The sequence below is a fragment of the Indicator indicator genome, chromosome 1, assembly GCF_027791375.1.
Source record: "Indicator indicator isolate 239-I01 chromosome 1, UM_Iind_1.1, whole genome shotgun sequence".
NCBI classification, from domain to species: Eukaryota; Metazoa; Chordata; class Aves; order Piciformes; family Indicatoridae; genus Indicator; species Indicator indicator.
The window spans coordinates 120888833-120902815 of NC_072010.1; the positions used below are offsets into that span (position 1 = coordinate 120888833).

At 46.8% G+C, this 13983-nt stretch overlaps 1 protein-coding gene across 1 annotated transcript in view; it reads left to right on the forward strand.

The window, feature by feature from the left end:
* The first annotated feature begins 753 nt into the window (after positions 1 to 753).
* BCOR (BCL6 corepressor) overlaps positions 754 to 13983 on the forward strand; it is a 39268-nt gene continuing 26038 nt past the window's right edge. Inside the window, exons 1-5 of the mRNA XM_054383674.1 lie at positions 754 to 839; positions 2339 to 2417; positions 3332 to 6160; positions 6830 to 6883; positions 7340 to 7523. Of these exons, the coding sequence (XP_054239649.1) occupies positions 754 to 839; positions 2339 to 2417; positions 3332 to 6160; positions 6830 to 6883; positions 7340 to 7523 (3232 nt within the window). The remainder of the gene's footprint in view (positions 840 to 2338; positions 2418 to 3331; positions 6161 to 6829; positions 6884 to 7339; positions 7524 to 13983) is intronic.

The following is a 13983-nucleotide window of genomic DNA, read 5'->3' on the forward strand; positions in this document are numbered from 1 at the left end:
GCAGCAGCAGCTCCAATGCAGAAGCCACCAGGGCTTGGTGCTTAATCAAATCAAGGGGTGGGGAGCTCACCAACCCACTTACTATTTTTAACCCCTTTCTACGAGTTAGTCATGTGCAGACGCTAAAGGGGAGGTTTTTATTTAGATCCCTTCTGTAGCAGCATCTCTTCAGTTTAAAGTCCTTGCGTGAAAGCTTTCTCATCAATCAGCATAGCTAATACACATGGTATGTGACTGTTGCGATGCTTTCCTGCTCCTCTGCTTTCCTAATGCAGGGCTTTTGTGAAGGCCCGTGGTTAGTTACACATGTGCCCCCCAGCCCATGGGGTCTTCCTCCTTGGCTCAGCTGATAGGAGGTGAAGATCTGGGGACTGCTGTGTACTTGGCCATCTGAGTAATTTCTCGTGGAAATGAAATGCAGTGGAGAAACTTTTTATTTGTCGATACCATTGAATGGTTCTTAATTTTCTGGATGTGTGCTGGGAAAAAGATCCATCTCCTCTGACCTATAAATGCCCTCAATTTGCTCCTTTATTGCAGGGTATCTCCCTTAGCGGTTAACGTAGGCAGCTCACTCCCCATACCAATCCTGCATTCATTATTAATTACCCGGAGGGAGACTGGCTGCTCTGCCATGATGTTTGCACTTCCTCGTAGACAAATCTGCTCAACTTTTTTTTTCTATTTTCTTTTTTTTTTTTTTTTAATAGAATATAAAACTGTGAAGAAAAGTGACGATTTTAAGAAGACGTCATGCTTTCTGCAACTCCCCTGTATGGCAACGTTCATAGCTGGATGAGCAATGAAAGGGTCCGCATGTGTGGAATTAATGAAGACAGGTAAATATTTAAGCTTCTGGCAAGTTAAACCACACCATAATTCTGCAGCGTGAGGTCTCGGAGTTTGCTCGCTTCCCTGATACTGGAGCAGATAGCTGCTGCCTTGCATTGAGATCAGCCCAGCTTGGAGGGTGGGGAGGAGGGGGAAACAAGACGTGCCTGAGAGCAGTAGAGCAGCTGCTGATTTACTGTTTATCAGGCAACCTAGGTCAGTGAAGCGGGGATGCCCTTTAAAGAGATTACTCCCCAAAGCAGCCTTTAAATGTGCTTTTACAATTAATTTATTATTTCGTATTCGTGAAGGGGAATTAAAGCAAATAGTGCACAAGTTTTTGTGGTGACTCTCTGGCAGAGGGGCTCCTGCCTGCAACTTGGTGTTCCCTGTCTTTGGGCCAACAGCTTGTCCTGTGTAATAGGGACAGCAGCCTTTCTGTCTCCCCCAAGTGAATTTCTCTTCCTCCTCACCTTTTTGCTGCTGAATAGCATTCATTTGATGATTAAAATTACAGTATTTAATATTTTTCAATGGGGTAATACAGGCACTGGCCCGTGTCCTCTTCCCTTAAACCACAGCTTTTTTAAAAAAGTAAAATGACACAGAACAGAAAGCTGCAGGTTTGCCTGCATTTCTCTCTGCTGGTTTGGTGTGCTTTTGCTGTTTTTCTATCTTCTCTTTGAGCCTGTGTTCTCAGTGTTGTGTGAAAAGCCTCTGAGAAGCTGGGGAAAGTTTTTGGTCATTACAGGGAACGCTATTTGCAAACATAAGCTGAAGGAAAATAGCCAAGTGTCTCCCTTGCCTCCTCGCTTTTCTCAGTTATTTAGGGATAGTAATTCTACATGCTACTTGCATGGAAGGTGAATCTTTTAAAACCAAATGCATTAAGCCCAGATTTCTACTTGGAGATGATGATGTGCCTTTAAGCACTTTCAGTGCTTTGAGGAGTTCTTTCGGATAATGCTGAAACTTTCCTTCTGCAGCGTGTCAGTGATTTTTATCCCTGGGATTGGAAATTTGGCACTAAGGTATATTCTTTGTTGGTGCTTTCTGTGATACCAAGTCCTAGTGCTGCAACACTGCTGTGACACAGATGTGCAGCTCCTTCTTTAGCTTGGAACAGCTGACATTCGTATGATGTCAGCGGGCATGTTTTGAATGTTCTCTTTGGTAGCATTTATAGATGACAAATGAACAAGGTATATTTAAAATGGGATATTTTATCTTTGGAGAAAAAAAAGGGCAAAGGGCAAAAGAGAAGACCTTGACAAAAATCACTTGTATTGGAAGAGGCCGCTCTGAGATTTGCTTGGTGTGTTTTTGTTAAAACCCTTTATAAGTATTTCCAAGTGGTCTTGGCTTTCTAAAGTAGTTGCTGTGTATGGCTATGCAGAAGGATAAATACAGTATCATGGGACTTATCAAAATACAGAGGTAATGTAATCTTGTACTGACATGAGATGCTCAGGATGTTTCCAAATAGTAAACTTCTGGTTTTTAATAGGAAAATTCCCGTTAACGATGGTGATGCACCGAAAAGCAGACTGGAGTTGAGGGAAGAAAATCACCTGAATCACAGTGTGGTAAGAAGTTAAAAGCTTCATGCTGCAGCTGAATCCATGCCTGTCCTCCCCACCCCAACTCCTACCAACTCCTCCTGGTGTTATTGCACGATTGGAGGAATGATTAAAACATCTTTCTGTTGCAGCTCCAGCTGGGCTTGGGCACATGCGAGTTGTTTCTATGGAAGAGTGAAATGGGACTTTATTTATCTCATTAATCTCTTGACACTGACTTTGTGGTGTTGTGCTATTGTACAGCATCATACTCATTACTGTTGCTCTGTTGTGAATAATGTCATGCAGCATACCTGCATATCTAACAACAACAGTTCATGTAGGCAATAAGTACATCAAACATTTCAGCAAAGTTGGTGGTTTTCTCCTTTGAGTGTATGTGGGGAGCAGTGAGTGGGGAAGGAATTTGCTATCAGATCTGTCATTCTTTGCCTTCTCAGACACCTCACCCCGTGAACTGTGTGGTGGTGGTGAGCCCTGGAACAGAGCTGTAGCAAAGGGAGAGGTTCTGGAGGAGGAGAGGCTCTGCAACCTTCTCTTCCTGCTCTCCGTGTCACAGTTCACATCTTCTTGCTCTGGCAGATCTGGGACTGAGGGGCTGGTTGCCACGCAGCAGCAATGCCACTGAGCATTGTCTCCAGGCCACTTCTGGCTGCTTTGGCTGTGGGTTCCTCACACCTTTGTTTCCAGCCAATGAATTCTGGATGCAGAGAGATATGTATTGGCGCTTCTAGTGATAGATATTGCTCCATAGGTTCCCCTTCTCCCATTTTCGAGCTTGATCATCCTCTGTACATTTTCACAACAAAATGTGTATTTTTATTGATATTGTTCCTCTTCCAAAGTACTGATGTGTTTGTAAGTTGAGTGGTAGTCAGATCAGTGAAATGTGAAAGTAACATACTTCTTGTTCTGTAAAGGTGGATGCGACTACAGCACATCGCATTGACAGTCTCGCAGCTCTGAGTATGGACAGGTCTGGACTCATGCGAGAAGGACTCAGAGTCCCCAGTAGTATTGTCTATTCCAGCTTGTGTGGACTCAGCTCGGAAAAATCAAGGGATGCTACGAGTTCAATAGCTGGGCTTGGATTTACTCCTGAAAGAAATCCAGAGATACAGTTTAAGTCTAATCCCCCTGAATCAGTAGAAAACACATCTGTCTCCGGAAAAGCCCCCAATGGCTTCAGCGCTATATACAAAACACCACCTGGAATACAAAAAACCTCTGTCCCATCAGGGGAGACACTGGGTTTGGACCGAGCTGCGGGTGACAAGCAGAGTCCTCTCGGTGTCAATGGTGCTAGTTACCTAAGGCTCCCCTGGGTAAACCCCTATATGGAGGGTGCAACGCCCACCATATACCCTTTCCTTGACTCACCAAATAAGTATTCGTTGAACATGTACAAGGCATTGCTACCTCAGCAGTCCACCTACAGCTTACCGCAGCACCTGGCTTACTCGCCTGTATGTACGAACGGTGAACGTTTTTTATACCTGCCTCCCTCCCACTATGTTGCCCCCCACATCCCTTCGTCTCTGGCATCACCCCTGAGGCTCTCAACTGCTTCAGCTTCACCAGCAATCCCGCCTTTGGTGCACTGTCCGGATAAGAGCTTGTCATGGAAGATGGGTGTCAGCCCTGGCAATGCTGTTGATGCACACACCTACCCTCACATCCAGAGCAGCAAGCAGCCCCGGGTCCCTGCTGCCAAGCCGGCCCCCACCAACATACCGGCGGACCCTGCACTCCTGCTGCCACACTCACCCCGGCCATCCCCCCGCCTCCCTCTGCCTGCTCAGGTTGGAGATGCGTACACTGATTTCCACAAACACTTCCCTAGGATCACCACCTCTCCCTCCTCAGCCGTTACTCTCCCAAAGCCCTATGTGAACGTTGGCAGTGAATTTCCACCCTCCCGCTTGTCCAACGGGAAACTTCCCAAAGGCAGCGATGCTGGGGAGGTTCCCCCACCAACCACGCCCCATGCACGGAAAGCTGGCCAGGACCGGAAAGATGGCAGGTCCCCCCCGCTTCTGGAAAAGCAGACCCCGACCAAAGACGTTACTGACAAACCGCTGGACTTGTCAGCAAAAGTTATTGATGCAGAAACTGCCAGCAAGTCAGAGCACAGTAAGAAAATGACACCGACAGTGCTGGTGCATGGCAGGGCGGGAGCAGGGACGCATTTACCCGGCAGTGAAATTGTTCAGAAAGAGACCATTTCTCCTGGGAATGGCTGCCCCATCTACAGGCCTGAAATTATCAGCACGGCGCCCTCCTCATGGATTGTTCCTGGTCCCAGCCCTGGTGAGGAGAGTGGGAAGAATGTCCAACTGAAAAACAAGGCACTGGATTGGGTGATCCCGCAGCAGCGGAGCTCCTCCTGCCCCAGGATGGGTGGCACAGAGACAGTTGTTGGCAGCGTTTCGGGGACTGCGTCTGCGGGGGGAAGGCCGGCATCAGCGTCACCGGCTCCCAACCCCAATGTAGATTGCACCAGGATGGTCAGGAGCTCAGCAGAGAGCACTGCCTCAGTTATACAGCATGTCGGGCAGCCTGTTGCCACCCCTGCGAAACACAGCAATAAGGTGGCCAAATCCTGTGGCCAGGAAGCCAACTTCAAGGCGAGTGAGACTGCCCTCGCCTCCAGCCCCATTTTCCTGCCACCCAACGAGGCGTTTCGTTCCCCGCCTCTACCCTACCCGAGGAGTTATCTCCCATACCCGGTGCCAGAAGGGATAGCCATCAGCCCTCTCTCCCTCCATGGGAAGGGACATGTGTATCCTCACCCTGTCTTGCTGCCCAACGGCAGCCTCTATCCTGGCCACCTGGCTCCCAAACCTGGCCTCCCCTACAGCCTGCCGGCAGGGCGGGGAGAGTTCATGACCTACCAGGATGCACTGGGGATGGGGATGGTGCACCCCATGCTGCTTCAGCATTCGGCTTTGGAGATAAATAAGGAGGAGAAGGTGGAAAGGAGGTCGCGCTCTCATGAGAGGGTCCGTTATGAGGACCCAGGTTTGCGGGGCCGGTTGCCAGAGCTCTTGGAGGGCAGTGGGAAGATGCATTTCGAAGTACCTGGTGACAAGAGTGTGAAATTGTACCAGAGCTCTGGTCATGGCAAAAACTCAGCCAAAAGTGACAAACATCTCTTCCCAGATCTTCTGCGAGATGAGCAAGAGGCTAAAAGTGAATCAAACTTAGCAAAAGCCAGTTTTTCTACGGAAAGCAGTAATCAGGCTAATGACCCTACAAAACACAAGGTAGAGCAGGCCTCGCAGCACAGAGATTTTATGGTAATGAGAGAGGATTTTGGAAGAAATAATGATCTTCACGAAACCTATAATTTCAAGCAAGCCCAGAGTTCATCTGTTTTTGGTGTAAGGAAAGATGATTTATCTGTGAGCCAGCCTAAAGAGAGAGTGGCAGTCCAGCCTTCGCCCACTTTCTTGGAAAGTGCTCACGAGACCGAGACTCCGGCTCTGACTTTTGGCAAGGTGCAGGAGGATGCAAAGCCATTCTGCATGGGGACCGTGCCGTCGAGCATCGATGTCAGCCAGACCTATACCAAAGATGGAGCCGACGACGCTGAGTCTGCTGATGGCAAAATATTGAAACCCAAGCCATCTAAGCTGGCCAAGAGGATTGCAAACTCTGCCGGTTATGTAGGTGATCGATTCAAGTGTGTGACAACTGAACTGTATGCGGACTCCAGCCAGCTCAGCCGGGAGCAGAGGGCGTTGCAGGTGAGTCTGCTGCGCTTTTTGTTGTTATTATTTCTCTGTTGGAAGTCACAGTCGAGTATTAAAAATTGAGAGGAGGCAACACAGGTGGGGAAATCGTTTTGCCAGAAACAATTTTACATAGCAAAGTTAAGTTTTTGTTAGTTGAGAGTGAGGCGGTGTAAAGCGTAGTATGTATGGCTTTTACGTATGCACGCGCTAGTAAGCTATAAAGGGCTCGTACTAAGATCAGATAAAAGCAGTAATGTACGTGTGAAATGTTTGTGCACTTACTGAGGGGAGTTGGACAGGCATGCATGTTACCTTGGCACTGGTGCTGGCTGTAATTTCTCATCTGACCTGTATTGCCAGCTAGCAAAGTGTACCCAGAAGCTGTGATTAGTGTGCCAAAGTGCCGTTTGATGGAGAGGAGTCGCAGCCATGTGTTAACGGGTCTCAGGCAAACGTTTGCGCCAAGCAAACGGCTAGGGAAGAGCAGGAGCGGTGTTGAGGTTGATGCTGAGGGGTGACAGACAGTTACTGTGTAGGAATATCCTTAAGCTATATTATTTTTAATGAAGGAATGAGTTAAACCAAATTGTTTTGCATTGTTAAGAAAAGAATTGGTTTATGCTTATAAAAATGGATGAAATTATCTAAATGATCCATTGAGTGCCCATTTTAATTACATAGATGGAAGGATTACAAGAGGACAGTATTTTATGTCTACCTGCTGCTTACTGTGAGGTCAGTTCTTCAAATTTTTATTACTAGACTCTTACATAAACCTTTGAGTTAAATTTCATTTCCAAATACACAAAGGGAAGTTTGTGGGCCATGGTCGTCTTTATTCATTGTACAGTTTTGTGTTATATTTTTTTCCCCCTTCTTTATGTTTTTGTCTCTTTTAACCTCCAAAATGGAATGTTTTTTTGTTTTATATGCAGTATACATTTATCTATATATATCTATATATATCTTTTATATATATACTTATATATGAAAGAATTCTGTGGCTATTTGCATATAGATGCTAGAATACTGTTTTACAAGTCAGGTGTGTTAAACTCCTGCCCTAGCTGTCTATTTGAAACCTTGGTTTTTGAGCCGATTTTTCTTTGGAAATGCTTTCATATAAGGTAAGATAAATGAAGTAGCTTTTATTGCAAGACTTTTTTTTTCCCATATCAATTCTCTTTCTAGCGTGCAATGATGCGCTTCTCAGAGTTGGAGATGAAAGAGAGAGAAGGCCAAACAGCTACCAAAGACTCAGAGGTCTGCAGATTCAGCCAGGCAGACTGGGAAAACTTGAAAGGAAACAGTGAAAAGAAGCCAAAGTCTGTCACTCTGGAAGATGCCATTGCCGACCAAAATGACAATGACAGATGTAAGCAAATTTAGATGGCTTTCTGAAGCGTGTATGTGTGTCTGTGCCCGGGCAGCTGGCGGCAAAGCTGCGCAGGCGACGTCATCTTTGTGTTCTCACGGTGTTGCTGGTTAAAGTCACTGACCTCAGCCTTTGCAGGAGCTGCCATGGTTTGTTTTGGGGTCTGAAAGTTACTTGGTTACAGTTATACCTGCTGCTCAGGAGATAGTTAACTGTCAGTGAAGTTATTGTCTTAAAGAAATTGTCCTTCGAATTGTTGAAGTACATCAACCAGTGAAAGCAAAGGTGTCCAAGGTTATATATTTTAAATGCAGATAGGAGGTGTGGGGGGAGAGGCAAGGAGGAGTGCAGCTTCCTTGAAGTTGTTGCAGTGCTGAGAGATGCCAATACTGCAGCTTTCAGGGAAAGCAAGGATAGAAGGGTGACAGGGAGTGGGAAGGAAAGGATGTGGTTTGCCAGGTTGGCTTATCCATAAAAGCTGGATGTAAGACTCCAAATGACAAGAAATTTGCCTTGGTGAGCTCTTGCTGCAGTGGATCAGTTCCTTCTGCTGCTACTTTGTTTTTAACAACTCGGGGGAAAAAAAAAGCTTACTCTGAAAGTAATGCAAAGCAAGAGGAAACACACTACAGACTGTGCTGTATGTGTGCACGTGTGTGTGCAGTGTGTAACTCTGTAGTTAAGTTTAGTCTTCTGGAGGTGGAGATTCATGAGTAGGACTAGCAGAAAATTTTATTCAGTGATTTAATAACTTTGAATCGTTTTTCTGGTCTTTGGTTAATGCTTTTGGCAGAGAGCATACCGGTCAATCGTACTTGCTCAGTTACTCACCTAAATAAAGTTACCCTGCTATTGCTGTCGCCAAAATAACAGCCTCAACACAAATTGGACTGGCTAAGTAGCAAAGGAAAGTTTTAATTGTGGAAGTGGAGAAGATAGCAGAGTGGGGAGAGGCAGGCTGAGCCCCTGGAAGCTGAGTGGGCTTTCTCTTCTCCAAGCTATATTGAGGCAGCTTCAGGGAGGAAGGCTACTGCAGCCTTTGCGATCCTCTGTGTGCTGGAGCCTAGAGCTTGGCAGGCTGCAACCCCAGCCCTCTCTCTTGCAACCTCCCTTGCTTGTCAGAGGACTCACGGTGCCCTGCTGATGTCCTCTATTAAATCCCACCCTTAGGTGTGCTAGAAAACGTGAACAGCAGCAGCAGGGTCTTGCCTTATTCTGGCTGCAGGGCAAGACAGGTTGAGCTGGGCAGAAAGGGATGGTGGTCTTGTGGGGTCAGGGGTTGGGTGAGAAGGAGGGGAGGGAGAGAGAGCTTGCTTGGTGGCATGGGGTGTGTTGCTCAGAGGGGCTGCAGGGAGGAAGAGCATTAGAGCATTGTTGTTTGCTGAAACGCCCTGCCTCCTATCCTTGCAAAAGGCTGATGAGATGGTACATTCTTAAATTCATCGTTTATTGAGGTCTCTGGCACTTGAACCTGCTGGCTAAGATGTGTTTGAGACTATTAAATAACGGTTGGAAGCAGGGAAAGCATGTTCAGTCTTCTGTTAGCTCATTCCTCTCCTTTACTAATTAGCTCTGACTTAACAGGCTATTTCAGAGTTTGGCTGAATGTCTAGACTCCTAAAAGCATGTATCTGTTCTGCTGAGGGAGCTCCTCTTCAGTATGCTTGCCTGTACAGCAGCTAATACTTACTGGTACAGATTAAAGTCTCAGTAAAAGTTTTTTATCGTGGTGGTTCACCTCCTGCCCCTCAGGATAGCAGTTGATAAATCAGGCAGCTGAGTTTCACACTGCTTGAATGCCTCTAGTGTAGTGGCTTGAGCTCTGGTGGGGCATGGGTCTTTTGCTGAGTGACTGGCAAAAGACTGCTCTACCTGCTCTTCCTCTTTATTTATTAAAACAAGTGAGAACCGGGCCTGCTTAGGTCTTACTTTCCTTTTCCATTCAGTTTGTAACCACGCTGTTGGTGCTTGAACGGGAACTAGCTGACGGTTTGCAACCTCTTCCGTTTCCCTCTCTGCTTCTTGCAAGCTTTCTTGCTGCTGAAGAGATGTTCCACCTCGTTTTGCATAGCATTGATCCAGTGCCAACTAAAAGCAAAGTGGCATGCCTGTAGGTGTGCGAGCGGGAAATGTAGCACCAAAACGGGTGAGCAGTTAGGTGTGACCACCACCATGAGCACGTCACCTGCCCAGGGTCACGAGGAAGAGGAAAACCACAACTGAAACTATGATTGTTGCACAGAGCTAGCTTGCGGAGCTCCTTCAATCGCCCCCTCAGCGCAGCTGCAGCCATGTCTAGTGTGGAGTGCAGGAACCACTCAGGGCCCTAGCAGCTGCTCGACTCCTCAGCTCCTCTAAATCCACTACTGCCACAACGGCAACAAAAGGCTAAATAACAGAGACAAGTGATGCTTACAGGGGCATCTAATGGGACGGAATCTCCTTTTTTTTCATCTTGTTCTGAGACTTGCTCCTATTCCTTGCTGTATAGCACGTGTATGGACTTTGTGAAGGCAAAGGGAAGGACAATATCTGATTTTTTAAACTTTTCCTCTGACTTGATCGTGCATGGCTTTGCTGTACCGAGGTCTTCTTAAACTTCATCATGCCTGTTGGAGAAGGGTAAAAAATCATGCTGTTTTTTTTTTTTTTTTGAGGATTTTTTTTTCCCTCCCCAGGCCCCATTTTAAGGGATGTAGCTGTGTTAGCTAAATAATGATCAATTAAGCCAAGGAGTAAAGTAGAAGTGCTTTCTCCCATCTTGTTTAGGTTTTGTCGGGGGTTCTCAGAGCAGCCGTGAAGCTGCTTTGTTGCCAAGGTGACTTGCAAAGGTTGCTGAGGTGATGCTGCTCCGGTGCATTTCCATAGCACAAACGTGATAAATTATGGGATGCATATGTCATGAGTCATAGGATTGTTCAGAGATCAAGTGATTTAAGCTATTGGCACGGACATGCGCATCAATACAGGCGTGTGATGATCGCATGTTGGTTCGTAACAAAGCTCTTATAGCCGTATTGGAAATCATACTGGAGTGCGGAAGATTGAATAAATTCTACAAGCTGAGAATTTCTTGACTGAGGACTGTGATTTTACCCATTTATCTAATTTTGTAGGAGGAAGACACTGCCCACTTAAGCCTTAGCTGGGGAAAAACCCCAACTTGTTATGTTAAAAGCCTGATCTTAAGGCATGAGGTCAGGTGGAAAAAGTTAAAGCAATTTCTCTCTGTGTAAGTAAATGGTGTAGTGTGCCAGAGCCTTCAGGGCTGATCTTTGTGTCAGAGTGGGATGCTGGTGTCCTTTTGCATGGTAATCCCTTGCTTTTCTCACTGGGCTATGTGTATTCCTGAACGAATGCAAGGCGGAGAGAGTAAACATGTCCTTTGCTCTGGTCAGTTATTACCTTGCTGCCACGGGTCACAGTGTAAAATAAAAGGGGAAGAAACAAAAGCCTGTGCAGGGAGAAGGCAGTTGCTTGTTTGTGCAATGTGGCAGGCTTGGGCAGGAGGAAAGAAATGTGGAAAGCTCACAAGTAGAGGTGTTTGGATGGAGAAATGAAATCAGCTGGGTTCCCTCTGCCACATGGGATACTCAGAATTGGATGCTGAAGGTGATTTAAGGAATTTCTTATTGTTGTTGTGATCTCTGTGCTGAAAAATGCGTTCTAGCATTTGGATAGTCATTACCGTCCTGGGTGAATAAAGGGTGCCTTGCATAAGCAAGCGGCAATGAGAGGTTGCTCCAGGGAAGAGGAAAGGCTGTTTTTAGCTGCCATATTATTTGAACAAAAGAATTGCAGCTTAAACACTAAGATGTATTTCCTTGTGTGCATCAAACAGGGAGGGTCTGGTCTCAAGCAGCTGACAGCAACAGGAAGATGGAAAAATGAAGGAAAGTTTTTTTTGGTAGTATGTTTGTGCCTGTGTGTAACTGTTTCTCATGGGATTGTAACCTGTACGCTGAGATACGTCTTCAGGCAGAAACTACACGAGAAGCATCATCTTCTTAATCCTTCCTTGTTTCTACTTGGATAGGACAGTGAGAAATGGTTCAAATTGTTGGTTCTGGTTCTCATAGCTGGTATGAGACTGGCAAATGCTGGAGGCTTGAGGAAGGAACATGTTTAGGAGTTTAATCTCCTTACTCATAGAGGTGTGTTGCTGTGAGAACTTAGCATTTATCCTGTGTTTCTGGCTACCTCATCACTGTTTGAGTAATGATGATAAGAAAAGTCCCAAGTATTTTGTTGTTGTTTTCTTCCTTGGGTGGAGAAAAGGATGTTGTAGATACATGGCAGGGGGGGAGGGGAATCAAAAGCAAATAAATTCTCCTTGTCCTTGTTGAGCATGCACGATATGCTTATGTTGCTGTGCCTCGTGTTGACATTTATATCTTAATTTGGGGAGACATCACGTCTGATCTGGGTTGCTTGCAAAACAGTTTGAGGACAGAGTGGAATCTGGTGGTAAAATATTAATAGAGCCTGTGCTCCATGAGGCGGTCACTGCTGTGCCAAGGGGAAAAAAAAACCTCTGGGCGTGCGACGTGTCCGTGCAAACTATGTAGAGAGCCTGACAGCCTGTGGGTTGTGCTGTGTCCCAAACAGCGAGTGACCTTTGTTCCTTTGCGGTGAAAATCCGTCTGTAGAAGAGGCGGGGAGCATTGGCAGCAGAGCAGATAGGCAAGGACATGTCCCGTGCAGCTCCCTGGCTTCGCTGTTGCTGTCCTCCCGTGTTGATGCAGGATGATTACACAAGCCGGATTAACATGCGGGGATGTCGCTTCTCTAATGGTCTTAACTGCATCTAGCAGGACAGATTCCTAAGGTGCGTGTGCAGCGAGCAGTCCCGGAGAGGGATTTCTGGCTTGGCAGCCAAGGAGGAACAGCTCTGGTCGCCTGAGGGGTCCCCCTTGGATGTGACCAAAGAGTGGAGGCAAAGTTCTTACAGAACCTCTGGCAGTGAGGGCTTTTTGGATGAACTTCAAGAGGTGTGTGGTTCTCCTTGGCACATGGAGCCTTGGAGCCCTGGAGAAATGCTGGCAGTGACGATCTCTTAGCAAGGTTGCAGCCAATGTCTCTGCTCTCCCTTTTATTTTTTAGCACGGATGGTTTGAGGCATCGGTGCTTAGTAGCGTCCCTGTGCCGAGTCCTCTTGCAGATAGAGAAGGAATTAATCTGCAGTGGGTCACTGTCAGTGGTGGCAGGCTGGAATTAGCTTGCTGTTTCCTGCAAGCCCCAAAGATTAAGACCATCAAACCCCCGCCCCTACAGCCTGCTACTTCCTCTGACCCTGCGAAAGCTTCTCTGGGAATTGGTCAGGATATGCCTGCCTTTTCTCAGGCCAGACAGTGTTAGGAGCAGGAAAGCTGTCCCAGTCTAGTGACCGTGGCAGAAACCGTAGAAACCATGGATTGTAGCTGCTGGTACTGCTGGAGATGTGAAGGCTATAAACAGTGGGAGCGTGGCGAAGAGTGCCTTTATCTGATCTGTTTGGGGAAACTGAGTGTGTAACGTTTCCTTATATAAAAGGGGGAAAAATAGCAGACTTGCCTTAAAAATGTAAAATGAAATCTGATAGAAGCATTTCTAAAGTGGTACTTACTTAAAATGCGGCTGGTCCGGCTTCTTCTGTGTTGTGTGAAGCAGAGCTGCTGGTGCTGTGGCTGTGGTTATAGGGTACAGCTGTTGGGCAGCATCCTCATGCCAGATGTGCAGTCACGGGAGAGTTGCCAAATTCATTCTGGTTTGGGGGGGGTGGGGACGGACACTGGCGATTTAGAGGCATAGTCATAGTAAGCTGAGACGCCTGTTTTCTGGAACATGTCAGCGTTGCTGGCTGGAAGAAGTGTGACAAACTGTTTTAAAAAATCTTGAAGGGAGCAGGTGTTGGCCAGACGGCCTTGCGGAGAGGAGCATCGCCAAATAGCAGAACAGCTCAAGCGTCCTGCTCGCCTGGAAAAAGTCAACTTTTGTTTTGATTTTTCTTGGCCAAATATCTTCTGCTGTTTTATTAAGCAGCCCTTCAGGCAGCTTCCCAAGCAGTGTGAAAATGACGCTGGGGTGTCTCCTGGTGCTCGCAAACTTCTCCAGAGCCCTAGGTACTGCTTGGAGACATTTGCAAATCACGGTGAAGAAAAGCTCCTCAGCTTTACCTTGCTGACAACAGGGCGGTTGTGAAAGCAGAAGATGTTGGTAGAGCTGTGGGAAGGTGTTCTCAAGATAAGGTGGGAAAGAGTTGGGCTGCATCGAGGGATGCTGATGTGCTGAGTCTCAGAGGGGAGAGGGAGCTTCAGGGGAGCAACATCTGCCCCAGCAAATGAGGAAGAGCAGAGGAGTTGAAGGCCAGGCTGTATGGGGGAGGAGGCTGAGTAAGGACAAGGAGAATCAGGGGAGAGAAGGGAAATGGAGCTGTCAGGAATCCGAGTAGGAAGTAAGTAGATAAGTTTGGAGGAGGGGA